This window comes from Myotis brandtii, unplaced genomic scaffold (assembly GCF_000412655.1).
Source record: "Myotis brandtii unplaced genomic scaffold, ASM41265v1 scaffold30, whole genome shotgun sequence".
Taxonomy (NCBI): domain Eukaryota; kingdom Metazoa; phylum Chordata; class Mammalia; order Chiroptera; family Vespertilionidae; genus Myotis; species Myotis brandtii.
In genome coordinates, this window is record NW_005361458.1 from 2,227,600 (window position 1) to 2,251,207 (window position 23,608).

General features: G+C 38.9%; 1 protein-coding gene across 5 annotated transcripts in view; it reads left to right on the plus strand.

Moving 5' to 3' along the window:
• BNC2 (basonuclin 2) overlaps window positions 1-23,608 on the plus strand; it is a 296,688-nt gene that overhangs the window by 164,323 nt on the left and 108,757 nt on the right. For all 5 annotated transcript variants that reach the window (XM_005869592.2, XM_005869593.2, XM_005869594.2 and 2 more), the window contains one exon: window positions 7,877-8,112. In XM_005869592.2, the coding sequence (XP_005869654.2) occupies window positions 7,877-8,112 (236 nt within the window). The remainder of the gene's footprint in view (window positions 1-7,876; window positions 8,113-23,608) is intronic.

Genomic DNA, 23,608 nt, shown 5'->3' on the forward strand with positions numbered 1-23,608 from the left:
ATAAAAGGTGGAGCTAATAAAAGTTAATTTGGTTTACAATAGAAGTGTTATTTCTCACTAGTTAATATGTAATGATGTACTGTAATATATAACTTAAATGGATTTTTTTTAAATGAAATGAGGAATATATTAGAAGCCATGGTATTACTTTGATCATGTAGTTCCATTTGTGTATCACAATCAGTTGCTGGATGTTAGGGACAAATTAGGTAAGGGTCATATATAAAAACATTAATTTTGCTAGATCTCATGGTCAAAAATGTTTTATGTACTTAATAAAACCAATTATATTCAGCTGAGAATTAAGTGCTTTGGCATTCAAATCATAATTTATTTTAATTTTAGTTTTATTAACAGGATGTGGAAAATTGCCTAAGATGGAAAATGGTTAATTATAACCAAAATAAATAGTTTTATATTATTTGATTAAGTGGGTTGTAACTACCTTATCAAATGATAAGCATAGTTTCTGCAAGAAATCATGTAAAATTCCTATCTACAGGTTGTATCTAGTATTTTAAAAATTTTGTAGGTACCAGAAAACGTTCAAACTTAATTTGAGAGTAGGCATCACTTACATGCTCCCAATGCTTCTCTTCCCAAGTGATGACACCCCTAGTATTAGGAATAGTTGAAAGGAATAGCTTATCTTCGAGTATGTGGGGCTGGGGGCTGGAGGAGCCATTTTCAGTATTGGGCATTTTTGCTTTCATGCAGCAATTAAAATCATCAAGAAAACATCAATTATTTTGGCACCCAGGAGAGTTTTACACCCTGGGCCAGTGAATATCCTATAAGGCAAGTCAGACTATACCTTTACTTCATAATGAAGGATGGGTACTATTTTCAGAGGAGAAATGGGAATGGATAATTTGCATGGGCTGGCAGGCCTGTTCTCAGGTGGATTGATTTTAGGAAAGAGTAAATACAGGATTGCAGGATCTGGAAATTGAGTCCCTATGTCTCCATACCTTTTGGAAGGCCTTCCCTTATCCCAGGTTTAGGCATATAAAGTTTGAAGTTCAGTGAGTTAAGTCATCTTCTAGGGGAGTATTGCAAAATATCCTACTCTGTTCATGTGATTCTTACCCATGGTCGGAAAACTGCGGCTCGCGAGCCACATGTGGCTCTTTGGCCCCTTGAGTATGGCTCTTCCTAAGCCTTAGGAGTACCCTAATTAAGTTAAGAACAGTGTACCTACCTATATAGTTTAAATTTAAAAAATTTGGCTCTCAAAAGAAATTTCAGTCATTGTACTGTTGATATTTGGCTCTGTTGACTAATGAGTTTTGCCGACCACTGTTAGTCCATCCCTGCCCCCAAACTCTATCTGTGATTTTCAGTGGTCTGTGTGTGGTTTCTATCAGAATCACCTGTGATCATTTTTCAACCATGACCATCTTCCTCTTGCTCTTCTCGTTTAGGAGGTTGTGGCTCTGTGGCTGAGGTTTATCCAGTACCATAGTCAGTGGCTGTCACTGCTAAACATGTACTCTGTCCCCCAATCTGACAGTCATTGCTTTAATTAAACTTCCGGACACTTGTCAGAGTTTTACATGTAAAAGTATAAATCACTTTTATCTTATAAAATGTTTCATATTTTCTATATCCTATTAAGAAGTAAACTTGTAAGCTTTCTACAAGTTTTGGCTCATCTGACTTTTTATACTTATCTCTAAATATTTTGCCTCAAGAGTTACATATTCGTTGGATATCAGTGCTCTTACACATACATACCCTTAGTTCAGTGGTTCTTAAAATACTGCCCCTGACCAAGCAGCATTAGCATCCTGTGGAGATTTGTTAAAAATGCATATCCTTGGTCCCCAGACTCAATGAATCAGGAACTCTGGGGAGGTGACCCAACAATCCATGTTTTAACAAGCTCTTCAGCTGATTCTGTTGCACATTTATTTAAGAACCTTACCTTAGCTCTCCTCCTTTCTTGCTTGTAAATTCCTAGTTTTCTTACAAGACTATGACTTCCTGGAAGAATTGCCCTCTCTTCTGTGTCCTAAAGTACCTTATCAAATCTTTCTTATAGCATTTATATTGCTTGCATCTGTCTACCTTTGAAGGTGGAAGCCACAACATAAATTACTTTTGCATCTGCATGCGACACCAACCTCGGTGATGAGTTAAGTGCTGGTGAATAAATGAATGTATGCATGAGTGAAGGAGAAGAGCATTTAGGAGGAGTGGTGATCAATAAGGTCAGCTGCTATGGAGAGATCATGGGAAATAATGAAGGAGAAAAGCTATTGGATTTCATAGTAAGGCAGGTATTGGTGACCTTTGAAATGCTTGCTTCAGCAGAGTGATGGGCAAGAAGCCCAGATTGCTGTGAGTTAGGGACTTCTAACATGATGAAGATTTCCAAGTTCCCAGAGTTCCTTATTGACTATTTATCTGAACATGTGGTAGAAACAGAATTTTCTTGGGAGACATAACTAAGTGACCTTAGACTGGTTGCTAAACCACATTGAGTCTGTGACCTCCAAATAGGTGATAATAGTTATAATGTGTGTTTTTTAATTTTTGAGAGGATAAAATGAGATCATTGTAAAACCCTGAAATGATGCATGCTATTTAGTTAGTACTTAGAGATCATTTCCTTTATTCCCCCATAATTATTTTTTATTTATTAATGTTGATGGCACTTATTCACACTTTATAAATTTGTGTAAGATATGAAATTTTTAAGGATACTTCATTCCAGTCACTGGAGAAACTACATTTGACCTGGAACTAAAATACCTTTTCACTGACACCTGCTTTGAAATTACATGGTATCCAGCTGGAAACCCCAAAGGTAGTTGTCTTAGTTAAGGCTCTTTTAGAAACAAGTTACAGAATCGTACTCCAAGCAGACATAAAAAGAGAGAGTTTGTTGGCTTTTGTATCCCAAGATTCTAGGTAAAGTACCAGCACCCAAAATGACCATGGATCAAACAATATTGGCAGTACCTGGTCTTTCTCAGACCACCTGCATCCCATCTGTCTTCCATGCGATTTTTGTTTTCAAGCTATATTTACCAGCCTCAGATTTTGAGGAAAGAGAAAAATTTCCCACTACTTATAACTAAAGTCCTTGATTCAACCTCATTGTTCAGAGTAGGTCACTTGCCCATCCCTGTGGCCAAGCGACTGGGATATGCTGGTTTTCCAGGCCTGGCTTAAGGAATATTCTTTTTATAAGATAGGGGAAGAATGTTTCCTCAAAGGGAAATTCAGTTTCTGTTACTAGAATGAAAGAGAGTAGGTGCAAAGCAGATAAAACAATTGATTCCATTTTATTGTGTAGAAAAGTATGTTTTCAAACTGTGCTTCTGGGAACTCTAGGGTTCCAACTGAGATGCTTAAACAAGTTGAAGAGAAAAAGGGATTAACAAGCAAGTTCTCTAATCCATGCTCACTCCAGCTTCACTTTTATGTTTTTTTATACCCAGTTTTGGGTTAAGATTTTATTTGAAAATGATACTTTGGCAATACCATTTGTACAGGACTTTAGCAGGTGGTTAGGCTCATCTATATATATAAAAACCTAATATGAAAATTGTCCCCTCGGGAGTTCGACTGTTAGACCCTGAGTTTGATTGCTCGCTATGATGTGCGCTGACCACCAGGCGGCGGCGCAGAATGAAGGAAGGCCCCGGCCGGCAAAGGGAAGGCCCCAATCGGCCCTGATCACCTGCCAGGCCTAGGGACCCTACCTGTGCACGAATTTTGTGCACCAGGCCTCTAGTAAAGTATAAAGCCGGTGACTATCATTTCCCATTTCATGCCACTGAAAAAAATTCTTGCCCTAACCTGCCTTCATCCCATTGACCCAACTCATATTTCTAACCCTACTAAGATCCAAATTTGAGTCCTCCACATTCAGACATAGGAAGATCATGACATTAGGCAGAAGTCCAGTTTTCAGTTTATCGATATTAATGACACTTAAAAAATCATCACTTACTCTTCGTTCTCAAGGAGACATCCCCAAAAGTTGTTGACAACTTGGTGACTCACTATGACCTTACAATTATAAAGCAGAAAATATTGATACATTCAAGAAATTTGACAGATCATGTTTGATGATATGTTTATGCCAAAATTTACAGTTGACATATGCAAGCTGGGCATTTTAATATTGTTCCAGCCTTTGCCTATGGCTTATCTTTTAATAATTGCTGCTTAAATTGCACTCTTAGGACTCTTTCCTTATCTGTTATTGAATTTTTAAAACCTATACAGTTCACCCTTTCATCCTCCATAACAGAGCTCAATGTGGCCAGGTGCTTGTTTGTATAAATAAAGTTTTATTGGAACACAGACATGACCATTAGTTTCAGTCTGACCTGCTTTCAAGGGACCCTACCTGTGCACGAATTTTGTGCACCAGGCCTCTAGTAAAGTATAAAGCCGGTGACTATCATTTCCCATTTCATGCCACTGAAAAAAATTCTTGCCCTAACCTGCCTTCATCCCATTGACCCAACTCATATTTCTAACCCTACTAAGATCCAAATTTGAGTCCTCCACATTCAGACATAGGAAGATCATGACATTAGGCAGAAGTCCAGTTTTCAGTTTATCGATATTAATGACACTTAAAAAATCATCACTTACTCTTCGTTCTCAAGGAGACATCCCCAAAAGTTGTTGACAACTTGGTGACTCACTATGACCTTACAATTATAAAGCAGAAAATATTGATACATTCAAGAAATTTGACAGATCATGTTTGATGATATGTTTATGCCAAAATTTACAGTTGACATATGCAAGCTGGGCATTTTAATATTGTTCCAGCCTTTGCCTATGGCTTATCTTTTAATAATTGCTGCTTAAATTGCACTCTTAGGACTCTTTCCTTATCTGTTATTGAATTTTTAAAACCTATCCAGTTCACCCTTTCATCCTCCATAACAGAGCTCAATGTGGCCAGGTGCTTGTTTGTATAAATAAAGTTTTATTGGAACACAGACATGACCATTAGTTTCAGTCTGACCTGCTTTCATTACCACAGAGGTGATTAGTTAAGGAAGAGAATGTAAAACACATAAGAAGTAAAAATATCTGGTCCTTCACAGAAAAAAAGTTATTGACCTGTGTTTTATGTCTCTGTGGCTTGTAACAGCATTCCTACTTCATAACATATGTCATACTTACTAGTGTGAAGAGGAATCAGGTAATGTCCTTATAATACTCACACTCTCTGGTGTTCTCAGAAGCATATCTAGGGAAATGTTTTTGCCATACCTATTCCACCTGTGCTCTTTCAATTATCTGAACAATTTCTCTTTGTTGCTCTACCCTCAACAGGTTAGTCTTCTTTATCTTCTAAAAACTGTCTGCCATTTTTAAGGGGTGGAAGGGAGAGGGCTGATATGACCTTTTCCCACCTAGCCTTCGAATACATTGGTACACACACCTACATATACTCAGTGCATAAGTACAAGGTCCAAACACATGGACAAAAATCAGGATTTAGTGTCAATTACTTCCCCCTAATAAACCCTCTCGATTTCCTATTTGTTGTGGTATAAGCAGAGTATTTTGTGACGAAGTGATTGATCTGGGCCAGGAGGGTTGATGGAAGAGAGTTGGAGAGCAGGTTTTCCCTGACCTGGTCACTGGATTCTGGAAGCAGAGCAGCCACTCAGCAGAGTAGTTAAGCTGTTCTTGAAGAAGAACGGGGTTAATAATACTTCTTTCCTGCATTTTTTGCAGGCTCAATGCCCTGTGGGGTGAGAGAAGTCTTCAATCCCTAGGCTTGTGAATCCCTTATCTTTCCCAAACGTTAAATTAATTTTTAAGGCTATTTATTCAAAGTTGACTCAACCACTAGAATAGGAAAGATCAGACAAATCAACTGCAAGAAATGAAGTATGAGAAAACCCGAACTCTTTGACAAAGTATTCCTGGGAGTAAATGTGTTGAATGAAGCCAGCGGGTAAATGATAAGGGCCTTTACACTATGGATGTAAGAAAGCAATTTATCAAGAGTACATGAACTCTCTAGTGACCACAAGTCAGGAGGAAACCAGAGTGGAGGAGGAGCCCTGAAAAACTACATTTCAAATAAGTAAAAACCGTGTGTGTGTGTGCACTTTTAAATACCTGCATTAATATGCAGAGACACTGGTATATTCAAATAAGAGTTACTCAGAGTGCACATGTACAATACAGTACAGTACATACCGTTATGGGCTAAGGTGGAGGGAAGGGTGGGTGAGAAAGACCAGGCAGACATTTAGAACTTGCAGAAACATTGGGTACTGTACTCTCAGGTATAGTTAGAATTTGAGCCTGGATGTTATCTGAAAGCCACTGTCCTCACTCAAGAGATTAGATGACCATTTTTTTCAGGCTCAGGTGTTTATCTGTTTTAATCCCCAGAAGGCCATATGTGTATAATTCTTACAGTTGACCTAATGCTTTTGTGTCCTCTTCAGGAGTTCAAAGCACCTCTCATTCATTATCTCATTAATCATTGCAGCAGCATCTCTTTGAGCCCTGGATATAATACAATGTTATCTTAATTCACTTTAAAGAAACTGAGGAAAAATATAATTATATTATTTGCAATAGTAACTATTTGCAATAGTTAATTCCCAGTAAATCAGATAAGGATGGGGACTGGAAGTATGATCTGATCTTGGCTTTAAGATCTAGAGGAGAGAGATAATCTCTTAGATTTGAGGAGGAAAAGGCCTAATTGTTGAAATATTAATTTAATTAAAATATTTACTCTGAAAATGGTCATCCTTCGTTTTCTGTACTGAGGTAACAGCTGAAATTCACAGAAATTCTCAAACTTTGATTATAGTCATTGTTTTCCATTTTCATTTGACACTAAACCCTGGTCAGAGCTGTTTCAAAGATGACTAAATTATGGCTTGAATGTATTTTTTTCTTCTTTTTTTTGTTTGTTTTTGTTTCTCCTGGATAACTTTTATAGAACATGCCAGTGAACACTAAACTAAATCTCACAGGTGAACAGCAAGAGGTAAAATTGGGAGACCTAAGTCTCTGGATAATCTCCCTTCGCTCCTGGTAATTTAACTTGAGAGCCCTACACTGATGTCAGCTTTCCTTATTATTCCTTTGAAATTAGGCCTTTTAGGCCCCTGCATTCTGAAGAACATGCTTCTCTTTCTCTTTAAACCATTCAGGTTTTACAAGGGGTGGATTTTATTTTTATTTTTATTTTTTTAAATATAACTTTATTGATTTTAGAGAGGAAGGGAGAGGAAGGGAGAGGTAGAAACATCAGTGATGAGAGAAAATCACTGATCAGCTGCCTCCTTCATGCTCGCCTAGTGGGAATGGAGCCCGCAACCTGGGTATGCACCCTTGACCAGAATCGAACCCGGAACCCTTCAGTCCACAGGCCGACACTCTATTCACTGAGCCAAACCGGCTAGGGCAGATTTTATTTTTTAAAATTATATTGGTCGAACCTGTTCTTAGGACATAAGGTGGAAGTTGTTCATTTTTTTCTTTGGTGGGGGAAGGGAGGACGCCATGATAACTTGAGTTGCACCATAATTCAATTAGCTAATTAATTAGTCTGGTTTGTAGAGTCAGCTACAGTCATTTAGAAACATCCTCAGTGGCTCTCTTTCTGAAAGTTGAATACATTTTGTATTTTCTTGCTGTCTTTTGCAGTCTGCAATTTATAAACAAAACAGGGAGGAGGTGGGAAGAGAACTATTTACATTGCAAACACTTGCTTAAAGACTTATGTGGTTTTCCTGTGGTGATCTGCAGCCTTAGAAATGGAGCCCTGATAACTTCCAGTAACTTGTTTCTGCTTTGTCTGTCCTCTCCCTTTGTCTCTTTATTCCCATCCACCTCCGGAACCTTGGTGGGACCACCACAGCCTTGGATAAGCTCAGCACCCAGCACCTGTACCACCCCACCCAAGTGGAGATTGTGCAGTCCAACGTGGTGTTCGACATCAGCAGCCTGATGCTCTACGGGACACAAGCGGTGCCCGTGCGGCTAAAGATCCTGCTGGACCGGCTCTTCAGTGTCCTGAAGCAGGAGGAGGTGCTACACATCCTGCACGGCCTGGGCTGGACGCTACGGGACTACGTTCGGGGGTACATCCTTCAGGTAGGGGGAGGACATTGAAGCTGGTGTCTGTGGCCAGCTCTAGGAGGGGTTGGGTGAAAGCCATTGGCAAGCAAACCTGGTCTCCTTCCTGCCTCTCGTAGTCCCAGGCAGGCACACCCTCTCCCGGTTAGAACGGTGCTTTTGGTAGGCTTGCGGGGGAATTGGAAAGAAGGAGTGACGTCCCAGTCCCAGCGGGCTGACAGCAGGCTTCCGTGGTGTATGTTAGGAAGGAAACAGTGGCCTGTTGCCTAGTGTTGCTTTGTTTGCCTCCTTTTGAATCCAGCTCTCTCTCCTTGCACCATGAGCGCCCTGGCTTCTCCAGCAAGTCTTGCTGTAGCCCTACTCAAGGGGGAGGGCTCTTTGAGGTGGGTGATGCCTGTGTGGAAATCTGAGATGACATTTCATCTGGGTTTAGTAAGGCTTGTTCTCACCCTTAATTTGTAGGTTCGGTGTTTTGTTGGTTGTCTGTGCACCCTAACTAATTATTGCTTCTTCGTCCAAATCAAAGGAAGAACTGTAATGTCTATAAATTCCCCGCTTTTGTAACCAGTCAGCCTTCACACTCCAAAACACGCAGGCATGGTTGTAGATTTGGCCTTCATAGCACCTGCTCTTACAGCCCGAACCCTGTCTTTGTGTCAGTAGGTCTTAAAGCTCTTCTGGGAGGCCCACAGCCTCCACTCCCTTCCCCTGCAACCTCCCTGCCCCCCTTTCATCATATTTTGCAGTATGTTATGAGTGGTTTTGCATTGTGTACTTTTCCTCTGAAGTATTTTTATGGCCATCTGTCTTCCTACGACCCTTGAAGGGTAAATGTTGCAAACAGCATGTTGGGAGACCCCAGGACCCAAAAAGACTACATGGATGATGAAGAAGTTCTCCCTCCTGCCAGAGGAGAGCATAGTGGAAAAGGTAGACTCTGAAGTGATTTTTGAAATTTCCTGCGGGGATAATACCAGGAGGATTGAGCCCTTCAAAAAAATTGCTTTTGGCTCTGCCAGCCTGTTTATTCCCCAAGTTACCTTGTGTTGTGTGCAAGGCCTTGGCTGCCAGCTTGGTATGTGAGGAGTGGGGGCCCCGCGAGTCTCCCCTTGCTTTAACCTGGCATCAAAACACACATTCCTGTCATTCTCCTGTGTGGTCCCCCCAGGTGTTAGCCAGGGCAGGAGAGCAGGGGAGGGGTGATGAGTGAGCATAGAGAAAGAGGGGAAGTGGGATAATCTTTCTGCTCCCAGGTCTGCTATAGGAGGCAGAGGATCATATTTTTTCGTTCAGTAAGATGTCAACTTGGAAGGCACAGAAAATTTGGCCTTCTGAAGATGAGATGATGATGTTAATAGGAATACTTGTCTATTACATTTTCAGTGTACAGAAGACTTTCACAAGCATTCTCTCACTTGCCTCAGGATAGGGACATTTCAGTGGGGTGAGTGGAAAGTTAAGTCCTGGGTGGTCAGGGGAACTGAGGGGGCACAAGGTCCAGGAGGAAGGGCCAGGAAAAGCAAAGCATGGAGCCAGTTTAAGGATCCCCGATTATGCTGCCTCAAGACACATCCGGGCCATGTCTTTCTGCAGACGTTTCCACAACACGAGTATTAGTGTCCATTTTGGATTGATTCTGTCCTACACCAGTGGTAGGGAACCTTTTTCTGCCAAAGGCCATATGGATATTTATAACATCATTCAAGGGCCATACAAAATTATCAACTTGAAAATTAGGCTGCTGTATTTGGTCAGACATTTAACTCACCCCTAATGCCTTGTCAGGGCCAGACCAAATGATTTCAAGAGCCTGGTACAGCCCTCGGGCCCGACGTTCCCTAACCCTGTCCTACATGAAAGAACAAACCTCTTGCAAATGTTTGAATGGAACTGTTAGCTAGGTTCAGCACTTTTTCCTTTATTTACTGAAGTATTTTGCCCCAATCTAGTATTGTCCTTTCTGCCTCCACTTAGATGCTTTATTAGTTTGATCATCAGTGCTGTATTTCAGTTCTGCATGTACTATATGTTTGCCTAAGCTATGTGGAGCGTATGCATGGTGTCTCTCTGTCCAAACAAATAGATATTTGCATGACTGTGATTCTTTGCCATCTTAACAACCCAGCTTACTGCAGCACCTGATTGTCAGTAAATACCGAACCTTTTGGATGTTCTGCAGTGTGGTTGTAATGTTCTGCCTTGACTGGTGCCTATTTTTTGTTTTACTTGAAATTATTAGAGATGTTAGTCCTCCCCCCCCCCCAAAAAAAAACCACAACAACCCCACAAAATTTCCACATAGCTGTAAGGCAAGCGTAGAAAACATATTCCATATTTCATTTTTGTATGAGGGCTCAGGTTTTAAAGATACAAAATTGCAAGAGAAATTAATGTGAGAGAAAAATTCACCAAAACCATAAACTAACCATTTATAAAATCTCTTATTGTTGAGGTCAAATATTGCATATAAAGAACACTGTCATTTATTGTTATACTTAAATTATGATTAATTTTCATTAAATTTAATATGCATTTTGACAAAGTCTCAAATTTAATATAATCTATTTGTCCATTCAGAGTCTAGAATTGACATTTTGAGAAAATCATAGATGATTTTTACATTTGAGGATCACTAGGTTTAGTTTCTGTCTTGTTTATTGATAGAATTGATATAATATAGATTTTATTTAAATGATGCTTTTTGTTATTCAGCACTTATTATCTACTTACTCCTTGGAGAAAACAGTTCTTGGTTTAGAAAAAAAGCAAGAAGTCAGAGAACACAAAACTATTATCACTTGTGTAGTGAGAAAATGCTCATTTAAAAAATAATAAAGCAAATCCCCCCAAACAAGAGCTAGACTATAGAAATAAACCCTTTTTCTCTAAAGCAGTGTTATTTGACTATTGGTCAATATTTTAAAATTATATGTAGTAATGATAAAGCATGCACAAATGCCTTAGAATATAATTATATATAACATTTTTGTACAAGTAGACTATAAAATGTTCCATAGGTTGTGGAACCCTATAATGCACTGTTAGTGTACAAGTCATTTTATCTGGCTAAAACTCAATTGTCTTGTAGCCCTCAAGGCATCAATTTTAGCATTATTGCTCTCAACAACAGTATATTGAATATTATGTCAGTTAAAGGAGAATAATTATCAAGTCAAGTTAGGGTGGCTGTTAGTCTTACCACATATTGACTTGGTTAGCAGTTGGCTATAGATTGTGTTACTGGGCAAATGAAGATGTACGGGGAGTTGGACTGGGCCCAAACCTCCATTCCTAATGTATACACAGCTACTCCTGGTTTCAGAGATGGTTTTGAATGTGGAATAATAGCATGTGTCCAATTGGATTTTGAATTTTTGGTTTTGGATGTGGGGGGAAAAGAGGATCATGTCATTCACAGTATCATTTGCAAGCATGTATGAAATGGTTATTTAAAGAAAGAGGGGGATGGCAGTAATGCCACAGATTCATTTAAAAGACTAGCAATACCTTTCAAGAATTCTGTACTGTTTTGATAAAAATTACTGTTCATTTATGTGATTATCTATGTAACTCATTAGCTAGCCAGCTGGGTGTAAAGTGCATAGTATATCTTGGACTACAGTGATTTAAGATTCTAGGAATATCTTAAAGGTAAACAGTCCAGTATTCTCCCGTGTACCAATTAAACTATTCATTATTAAAGTACAGAAAAAAATGAGATAAATTTGAAGTATTTTTCCACAACGTAGCAAGAAAAGGAAATATGCTAAAGATTTAGATGCTAAAATCTAAATATAAAGGGAAATAAGTTTTTCTTTTTCTTCTAAGGACTAATTCTTATTTCAAGTCTGTATCTCACTTATTTCCCTGTCTTTGGCTAGGATATAAAAATATAGGTGATTATCACTGTTGAATGTAAGCATTTAAAAATCAAGTTTTCACAGTCTCTGTTCAGTTTGAATTTGTTTCTGACTTGCCTGGGCTCAGACACGAGCCTATCTGTGGAAATCTCCTTTGCAAATGAGTCCTGCCAGAATTCAGGGAACCATGTCAGACACTCGGAATAATTAGCTGAGGCGTCAGGCCTTGTGAGAGAATGAATAGTGATGCACGTTTCAAATCACCGGTGTCTTGAAACCATCAGAACTAATAGAACAATCAGCACTTTAGAAGAACATGTCCCAGAGTATTGGAGATTTGAGATTTGACTTTAGATTTGGGAGGAAGTACACTCTTGCCTCTTCTCTTAGAGCCTCTTGATAACATTAGCATAATACAGGCTCTGAGGTGTTCTGGAATACGTGGTTTATGAGAGTAGGTAAGTAGCTTCCACCAACCTTTCCCACTTAGTAGCCTTTTTCTGTCCAGCTCATAAGAAGTCTTCAATTCCCGAACACACTCAGCTCTTCTTCAACTTGGCCTGTTGTGAGCAGTTTCTTCGGCCTGGATTCCCCTACTTCTCTCTCTGCATGGGCAATTTCTTGTCTGTTAGGGGTCAGCCCCACTTTTTCCCAGAGACCTATTCTGTGCAGCTTAACCAATGCAGGTCTTCTCCAGTGTGGCTCTGTTTGAGGATTCTGTTTCCCTTAAGCTCTAATCCAAATTAAAATTAATCAATTAAATCAACTGTTAAAATGTTTGTTTTCCCCCTGCTTCCTCACTAGGGAACACTGTAAAGGCAGGGTACTCAATAACTATCTGTTAAATGACTGGGAAAAGAAACCTGCTTAACCTGGCATAACTTGATATTTCACCAAGGAACTCGCAGAATATATTCAGTAACTTCGTTTGGTCCAAGGGCCCTTCATCTTCCTTCAGGCTTCCTGGGGACTAAATTCTGTGACCACAGCTGGGTTGGTGAAAGCATTAAGAAGAGAATCAAGAAGTCTAGAGGTCTGTATAGAATAAGTGTTTTGTGGTAGAAAAACATCAATATTAAGCAAACACTTGCATCTAAACAGCCCTTTGTGCAGGAAGTTCCCATATTAGTTAGCTTTTTGAGTTCCCAGTGAATCAACATTTGGAGTAGTTGAAGCTCAAAGAGGTTAGTTAAGCGACTTTCCTGTGATCACAGAAGCTGTACATTGGTACAGCTGATGCACGGTAAGCTTCCTGAGGAAGAGAACCTCTCGGCACACAGCTGGGCACATAGTAGGGCTTACCAAATGTTGAGGGAGGAAATTTTGAAATCTAATTTTAACTCTGACTCTATGGGCAGTGTTTGGATGGGTTTTGTGTTTTTGAGACTCCAAAGCTGTCTTTCCAGAACTAGAATCTTGTAGCATGAAGTGGTATGGTTTGGGAAACAGAGAAGGTCCAAGAAACCTGAACTGACAGACTAAGTTAAGATCTCTCTTATATTTGGTGGATCATAACCGCCTAACCATAAGCAACATTAAGTGAAATTGGTTCCCCTTTATGGTATTTTTTTCTCGGCTATTTTTAAGTATTCCATCTTGTTTCTGGTTACCTTTGCTATTTCATGACCAAAACCTTTTCTCTAGATCTGATGTTTATCGTTAATGCTTCATTGTGAATTCTGCTCTTTGACTTACCTTTTCAGGGATCCATGCCTTTTGTAATTAAGTGTAAAAAAGGGGGTGTGTTTTTTCATTTTCATTTTATTTTTTCCCTAATTAATAAGATTTCAACTGTTTCATGTGCAAGGGGTGGAACAGAGGTGAAATAGCTCTTTTCTGGGCCCATAAAAGGATATCGAGTTGAATGGGAAAGGAGGAACTAGATACTGATGAGAATATTGGGCTAATGTCCCAGTTCTGCCACTGATTACTTATGTGAATATGGAAAATTTTGCCAGTCTCAGCCATAGTTTCTTCATCTTTAAAATTGAGATAACCCCTTATACCTCTCTTGCTTTTGAGTGGCAAAGGATGAAGTGTTGTAGATGAAAGCATGTTGTAAACTCTAACTCAAGAGGGTGTTTTTCACTTACATCTATGCATAAACCTAACTCTGACCAGTTACTGCAGGGAAATAGTAGGTGCCAAACCTGTTTCTCTGCAGATGTCAAATGCTTAGAAAAAGATAAGAAATCCATTGTAGGCTTTAGTTAATATCATTAGAATAAATGCTAGTTGTTTCAGTAAGTAAACCCTGAAATGCTAGTGGCCTGACACAATAGGAGTTTGTTTCTCCCTCTCATCAAGACCAGTTAGCATTTCTGGGTGGTGAATGCTTTCCTCTTAGAGTTGATTTGAGGAGAGGTCATTTTAGGGCCCCTGACATTTTATGGCTCTTCCATTCTCTGGGGCCTCAGCTTTCTCATCCAGGTGGCAGTCCTAGGAGAGGTGAAGGTCTTTGTGGGAGGTTTTCATGGACCTGGCTGGAAAGGAGAGTGACTTCTCCCCACATGTCACTGATCCGAGCTTGTATCTAAATGGAGCCAGCTGACTGAGGGGGACTGGGACATGTAGTGCCAGGCTGAGCAGCCGCTCCCAGCTCTATCTGTGCAGCATAGAGGATGAGCACAGGTCAGGGCCTCACTCAGGTGTGGTGGCATAGCCATCATTCTGCTTATTTTTAATACATTTGGGCCAGGAAAGCTTAGAGCAGCAGATTAGTGTGGTAAAGGTAAGTTAATGGGTTTGAATCCTGGCTCCAGTTCTTACTAGATATGTGAAAATAGGGTCTGTATCCCTTAACTTATATGCCCATAAAGTATTGAGTAGTATCACTTGCCTGAGTATCCAGTAAATGTTAACCATCAATGTTTATGGTGATGACGAAAAACATGACATTAACTGTTTTGCCAACATGGCCATTTTAGAACTTTTTGTATACATCAGCCTTAAATCCTGATGTTTTATATTTCACCTTGTCTCTTAGAACAGTGCTCCCCCACCAGGCAGGCCAAAGGGTATCTACTATTCAATTGTAAATAAAGAATACATTTGTGCATATACTTATGAACGCAGGCAAACACATACATACTAGTAGTACATGCTTGATTACATATAATGAGCAGGAGGGCATAGTGACAAAGATTTTGGACTTGCGAGTGGGACAGATTGGGGTATGAATCCTAGTTTCACTTTTTGATAGCTCTGTTACTTATGATAGGTCATTTTACATGTTTGAACCTGAGTTTCTTCATCTGTAAATGTTAAATGAAATGATATTTATAAAGTGCTTAGTGAAGTAAATAGTCCATAGGACTCTCATTAGTATTAACCAATATTACATTGTGAGTGAATATGCATGTGTGTTATTTTTTTAGTTTTGACTCATTCCATATATGACTATCATTTTTATTACCCTCTATTTCAATAACTCTTCTAATACTTTTCCAAGCACCTGACATAGAATGAATGAGTACTTGATGAATTTATTAAGCTCATTAGAGCATCTCAGCTTTCACCCCATTGTATAAAGTAAAATTATTTAAAATAGGCACCCTTTTTAAAAAATATGTTTTATTGATTTCAGAGAGAGGAAGGGAGAGGGAGAGCGAGATAGAAACATCAATGATGAGAGAGAATCATTGATCAATCGGCTGCCTCCTGCGTTTCCCCCATTGAGGATCAGCCACAACCTGGATATGTGCCCTGAGTGGGAATCGAACCATGACTTCCTGGTTCATGAGTGGCCACCCAGCCAAGGAGCCACACTGGCCAGGCTAGGCATCCTTTTTATGGGTATTATCTGACCTCACAGATTTTTAAGAATATTCCAGAGCAGAGTCGGATAGTCCTTGAAATAGCAAAATTTATTGTTTACCTTGTGCTGAGTACACAAAAGAAGATTTCCCAGGAAACCCTCACTCAAATGGACAAAGTAGCTATAAACAAATCACTCAAGTTGTATGATCAAAGTGATAAAAATGCACAGATGATCATAGGGTTGATGTAGAAGAGGGATTATTTGACTCAACTAAATACTGCATTATCACCACCATGATGTGAAGTGTCTTTTGCATCGTGTCCTTTGCATGTCAACAACGTGTGCATCTGTTTCAGAAGAGAAGGATCACAGGTATGAATGGTCAAGATCCCCCTGTCTTTGTCAGGGATATATAAAAGGATGAAGATCCAGGGCAATGTGCTGTATTTAGAGTGTCTGTTTTCCAGTGCTTGGACCACTATAGAAATTATCCCAGCAGTCCTCCCAACCTCCCTATTAGAGAGAGATTTTCAGAGAATGTTATCCCCAGTTTTAAAGTTATCATGGCTGAAGGCCTCAGGCAGGGTCAAAGCTGGAAGTGGAATACAGGGGTTTTTGAATCCCTTGCCAAAGCTGTAACTATTTGAACAGCAATGAAAGCAAACATCTTATATCCAAGGACATAGCTTGATGTTTTGTGTTCAGAGTTCAAATAAAAGTATCCCCCCCCTTTACCCTTTCAAGGTAGAAATACATAGCTCACCAAATTCCAGTGTGGAATTCAGTGACTGCTAGAATAGGATTTGTGTCTCTGGGACACGGAGAGAGGGTTTTGTATTTCCCAAGAGGAGCAGAAATGAGCCCACAGCTCTCTGGCCATTCGCCATTTGATAAAAACCAGTTCAGATGTACTTGAAATGGATATTCTCTGTGATGGCACTGATTAAACCATGTGATCTCCAGAGCAACACTCTAACATACTCCTTGTTGAATTTAGAATGGAGATCTCCTGAGCTTTGGGTTTAGACCTCGATTCTACCTCCAATTAGCTCTTTAGCCTTGCAAAAAGTACATAATTTCTATGAGCCTCATTTTCCTGATGATACATACCTTCTTGGTGGAGTTTTGAGGATAAAGAGAACTAATTTCATAGACGAGCTCAGTAAACCTTAATTCCTTAAGTAGAACAATTTTCCGGTCCCCACCTACCACAATCCTTAAGATACTAGAGCAGCAAAAGCTTTGTGATTTTCTGTTTAACTGTATGTATATTATATTTGAGCCACGGTGCCCACTTCTAATACCCCCCCCCCACTTTGATAGAAGGAGCAGGTTAAAGATGAGAGGGGCTTGCACAGGAACTGAAATCTGTTATGACTGTAGCAAAGAATCATGGGAGCCTCTCAAGATCCAGCCCTAGTCTACCATCTGTTTCTTTTGAGTGACCTGCATTTCAAATACTCGTATGTGAAATCACGAAGGGCTATGAAAAGTAGAAAGTAAGATGAGGATCTGTGTGAGTTTCTGGAAGCTTTTGCTAAATCCATACAGGTGGGACAAATATAAATAAAGATTCCTTTTTTTGATTTATATACAATAGCCATATAAATAATGCTAGCAGCAATTGGAAAATGGAATGCAGGCCAATACATTCTGCTAGTAGAATGTAAGTGACCACTGCCAAATTGAATTACTCCAGGAAGACCTGTTGAAAGAGGAGATTCTTAAGGAAGAAGAAAGATATTGTTACACAGTAGAAAGGATGGAACAAACATTTTTCCGAACAGGAAGAATGCTGTGTTGGGAAGAGGTGTGAACATGTTTATGGGGGAGAGTTCCATTTCAGTTAGGTGAGTAGCATTGAACTGTAGTGTTGGTGAGCGTGGGGAAGCCAGGCCTGGGTCCATTGATCTGAAGTCCTTTTGTTTCTCCTGGTTTTTGTATCACCATTCCTTTCTAAGGGGTGTGACTAGTGATTCTGTTGGTCACTTACAAACCTGGCATTTGTTGCTAATAACTTTGAAACTTAAAATGCAGCCCAGACGGTGTGGCTCGGTGGTTGAGCGTTGACCTATGAACCGAGAGGGCACTGGTTCAATTCTTGGTCAGGGCACGTGCCCGGGTTGTGGGTTTGATTCCCAGTGGGGCACGTGCAGGAGGAAGCCGATCAATGCCTCTCTCATCATTGATGTTTCTACCCCTCTCTCTCCCTCTCCCTTCCTCTCTCTAAAATCAATAAAACATACATATATTTTTTAAAAATGCAGATCACTGGCCAGTGACTTCATGAACAGTTGTTTTAGAAACCTACCCCTGAGGTGAGGCCCTGTTGCTTTCTAGGAAATGTTTTCATTTGTTAGTGGCAATTCAGTGACCTGTTGTGTCCTCTCTCTCTGCCTGTTTGTCATTTGCTTTCTTTCTCAGTCAAGGTAGACCTGGGATGGGGGACTTGGAGAGCAGCTTGGACAGTGATAGTTTTGCATTTCAACAGTGGAATATCTTGCAGTGACTACAATAGACCATAATATGTAAAGCCCCAAAATAAGAAAATGAGATGTTGGTTGGCCTGCATTCTCATCTTCAGGTTACTGTGTAATTCTTACCTACAGCCACCAGGAAAGCATTTTTTAGAGTCTTTGAGAACTGAAGGTCCTTTCTGTAAGGAAATGCTTTCTAACCTGGTCTTCTTGTTCTCGTGTAATTTTCTCTCTTTAACAAAGCCATAATGGCAGTGACCGAGGCAGCTTTCTAGTTAGTATGAGTAATGTGGTTACTGTATTTTCTATTTTTATTTTAATGTTTTATTTGCTGTGTTTCTTTTTTTTTCTTTTTTTGGTTTCAAAAATAGCAGTTGAATAAATGTAACTCAAAGACTGGTGCACACTGCATCCTCTGTGGGATACAATGCTGCAGGAATACTATAAACGACAGGCATTTCCCCACCCCCCCTCTCCCTTCAGATTCCTCAGTGGAATAAACAGGAGGATGTTTGGAACACAGACCACTGAAAACATTGGTCAGGTTAAGGCCAGGCTTCAGAGAAATTGACATTTAAACTATAGAGTATGTATCCTGTAGGTTTCTGTCTCTAGAGTACCCATTAATATTAAGCCTGTTTATTTTTCTGGTGTGTTGATAAGACACCAAATTAGGTAGCCAGGGATGCACCTTAAATTGGTTCATTCATTTGCTTCGTTTCACAGTATGCAGACATGTCTTGAAATTTTAAATTAACAACAACAAAATAAACTTTAAATTCCTCTTGAAAGAGTAATTAAGAGCTACTTGTGTCCGTGTCCTGTCATCTCTGCCAGGATTAGAGTTCATGCTGAGTATATTCCATTGAGTCAGCCATCATTCCATCACCAGCAGGGATTGCTTTTCCACGTATTGACATGTGAGGGAATGTCTGCCTTGCAGTAGCCATGGGCTTGTGCCAGATTTTGAGATCCATAGGGGCAGTGCTGGGAGCTTTTCAATTCTGAATCAGAGATCCAATTCATAATAGCTGAGCCAGGGAAACCGGGTTGAATCTGTAGCCAAAACCATGGTCACACACACACACACACACCCCAAAACTTTTTTTTCCCCTTTCCCTTTTCGCAGTGCTTTATTGTGTTAAAATTATGAGCGCCTCTGTCCATTGATCCTCTGGTGACTTTACATTGGATTCAAATTGTGGTCTCTTAGGTGAAAAGGTCAGTGTTTTATTCATTCAGCTGCACATCGATGGAGATTAACTGAGATCAGTACAAGACATTTGGATCCTGCCAGACCTAGGGTTTTCCCCCTTTCCCTTTTCGCAGTACTTTATTGTGTTAAAATTATGAGCGCCTCTGTCCATTGATCCTCTGGTGACTTTACATTGGATTCAAATTGTGGTCTCTTAGGTGAAAAGGTCAGTGTTTTATTCATTCAGCTGCACATCGATGGAGATTAACTGAGATCAGTACAAGACATTTGGATCCTGCCAGACCTAGGGCACCTGAAAGAAGTGTATTTCTTTCCTCCCTAGCCCTCAATATGCCTGCTGCAGGAGAGGATGGCCCGCTCTTCTGGGAGTGGGGGAGGGTTTGATTGGCAATGTGTTAACTGCCTCAAATCCATGGCCATAGGGTGAGTGAGAATCCCTGAGAATCAAACATGTCATCTATGTAGCATCACCTGATTTAGTGCTTTTCCTCAAGTCTGAGGTGTCTCCAGGGGCCTTTTTTCCCCTGCAGCACTGATCTTTCAATGAGGTGCTAGTGTCTGTCCTGAGCAATAACAAGGAAAAACCATGAAGTGTGAACAGCTCTTATTAGGGGTGTAAATGTCATTAAGGCCTTTGTAGCCTTCTCTGCAATCTGGAAGCTCTTGTCAGGAGGGTGACTGCTGAAGCCTCCTTTAAAGTCATATAAATGGAATTAAGATGATGAACTTTTACATTTTAATTAGGCAAAGCCAGTAGCTCCTTTTGCTTATGCATTTTTTGTAGGCAATCATGCTTGTGTCTGATAAAGATAGCCCTCTAAGATAAAACTTGAAAAAATCATGTATGACATTTATTTTAAGAATTTGAGAAATATTTGGTTTAATCTAAATCAAAGTTTTAGATAATTTTTGGTGTTTGTGAGGAGCAGACATTTCCCTTATTTTAATTTTATAAGGACCCATGTACCCAGGTACCTGATCATAATATGCATATTTTCATATGTGGTATGGGAAAACACTAGTAATTACGTTAGTGAGTAAATCAGTCTGGATTAATGAAAAGTCAGAAACATATAATGTTCAAATGATTTTATTATTTTCAATACATATACAGATATCTTTCTAGTGATGAATTCCCCTTCTGTAAAATTCTAGTATTTGCTTCTGTAAACCTCTTCTGCAAGAATTTCAAATTAATTTCTCATCTCTCTGGGTTGTATCTTTGAGTTACAAAATAAATAAAAAAACATGTCAAATAGTTGAATGGTAGGAGAATCGGTTATAGAAAGAAAAAATTTTTTAACTATGCATATTAATTTTAAATAAAAAAATGAATTGAGACATCTGGTTAAAATTTGGGGAGGTAAATCCAGAAAACTTACAGACAAGTTAGAGGTGGTGAATGGAAATTAATTATACATTACCCATTTTATTAATTTAATATTTATAATTTAATGTGTTATCATTACTTAATGTGCAGACTGTTTCAAATTTGATCCTCCACTCCTTTTATAATATTCCATTAAGTGGCAAATTTTCCTTACATTGTGTTTGTTTTTTCTATTTTGAGGGTTTAGGAAAATGTATTCTTTCAATAAATATTTACTTGAGAGGCTGCTGTATTCAGATGGTAAAGAGACTGACACCATGATCCTCTCTATGTAGCCCTCAGTTTGGTGGACATTGGGGCTCAAGTTAAGTTAAAGAAAAGCAGAGGTAATTCGTGTATATTTTCTAATAAATATATATAAACATGACCTATAATTAGAGCAATAATGAGTTATATGTAAATAGCTTGTTAAGGCATATTTCCAACTTACTTGAAAAGTTAATGCTTTAAAGAATTTTAAACATATCCTAGTTGTCTTGGTTGTACTATTACTTCGAACTCTGCAATTAAATGACTGGCTACACAAAATTAATTTTCAACCCAGTCTCCACTTTTTAAATTAAAAGCATTTATTTTACTCTGGATTATTGAGATTTTGCTGTCTGTTGTAGAAAACTCACCTATATATTAGATCACAGCAGTTAGGTAACAAAGAGGTATTTCCTTCCAGTTCATGAGCTCATAAATATTTTGACAAGTTAATAAAACCGTATTTTAAAATTCCCTTTTAGTGAGAATTCAGATATCAATTTGAACCTCATCAGGATCGTTTTGCAAAAGCTACCTGTGCAGTTACTCACTTAGAATGAGAAACTTTCCATGGAATGACTATTGCCAGTGCCACTTGGGGAGTAATTGGGTCAGTTAAAATGTAGATGTTTTATATTAAATTATAATATATGAAATACAAATATAATTATTTTAATTATAGTAAAAGAAATAACATCAGATTTGGAATTCGTCTATATTCCCTTTGTTAGTTTTCTTCGCTCAGTATGTAGAATTTCAGTTCACCTGATTGCTTATTTGCCTTATAAATAATATGTGTGAAGGTGAAAGTCTGGTTCTTCTGGAATATAGTCTCAGATTTGGTGATACAGTAAGAAGGGCCGTCCGACAGCCCCATCTGCTTGCTCCTCTCTATTCTGCCTTACACCTGGATCCAGGCTGTTAATATAAATGATTGTTTCTGAAGTTCACATTTTAGGACAACTTTGACAGAGATGTCTGGAGTACCGGGATTATCAAAGATGTACAGTAAAACCTCTTCATAAATGTTTTTCGAGGCACCAGATGGAAGGAAGCTTTACTGTGTTATATTTCCCATATGGAAAAGTATCTGAGACCTGAAAGGGGCACACCCTTGCAAAGGGAATACTTCTTGAAAAGGAACTTTATGAAAGGAATGCTGCAGGATAGGGTTTTCACGTATGATTTATTCACCGGAGCATATTGCTTTGAAGGCCCAAACAGCATCCTGGATATACATTGTGGTTTCCCAGACCTGAAAAGTGTCTGATAGTTTAAATTTCACAAACTTTTTAGATTTGCCCATGCCACAGGACAAATTGTCTTGCTAGGAGTCTGGTTGCCATTTATTTAAGTCAAGGTTTGACTTTTGTTAAAATCGTTGGATTGGGTTTCATCATGAAAGATCAGTGTCCCTTCTCCTTCATGTGTTATCTTATATTAATGAAAACTCAAGATGGTAGAATTAAAACAGTGTTATGTGGTAACTATAGTGTTCTTTTATTTTTTGAAGAATATATCTTATAATCAGTTTCACTTAGTAAATTATATAATGCTAAGGAAGAGGGCTTGGAGGATCATGGTTCTTTCGCTGCTTTCCACTTTACAGGATTTTTGTGAAAGAGTAATTGCAGATGTTAAAAAATACACTTTGTGAAATATTTGCAAATGATACCACAGTGTTTTGAGTGAGATGCAAGGAGAGACTCAATGTACTTATGCAATGAATAACATCGGGTTTCTATAGTATATATTGAAAAGATGGTCCTTAATAGTCATTGAATATATTGCATATGACTTCTTTTTGAAAGGCATTTACAGAATTAAAGCATAATTTTTCTACAAAATAAATGTATGAATGGTATATACAGCTTCTATCCAAAGTAGTTGAAAAACCTAAATCATTATGTTAAGTATGGAACCCCTGAACCTGTTTTCAGAAAAATTTTTCTGCTGGATAGATGTTAGTGAGAATGATAGATGCTAATATGTTAAGTGTCAGACTTTAAATATTTAGTTCTGATAAAAATAATACATTGAATAGAGGGAATTCCCTCTGTATAATTGAACTAACTTTGAGGAGCATACAGTTCATTGCATAAAAAAGACACTTAATATAAACAGATAAAAACTGCTTTTGTAGTATTCCATTGTGTAGATGTACCACAGTTTTTTAATCCACTCATCTGCTGATGGGCACTTAGGCTGTTTCCAAATCTTAGCTATGGTAAATTGTGCTGCTATGAACATAGGGGTGCATATATCCTTTCTGACTGGTGTTTCTAGCTTCTTGGGATATATTCCTAGAAGTGGGATCACTGGGTCAACTGGGAGCATGGATGGAGCTGGAGAGCATTATGCTAAGCGAAATAAATTAGTCAGAGAAAGACAAATATCACACGAATTCACTCATTTGTGGATTATAATGAACAACATAAACTGATGAACAAAACAGATCCAGAGACAGAGAAGCATCGATCAGATACTTAAACCTCAGAGGGAAGGTAGGGGAGGGCGGGGCTAAGGGGAAGAGATCAACCAAAGGACTTGTATGCATGCATA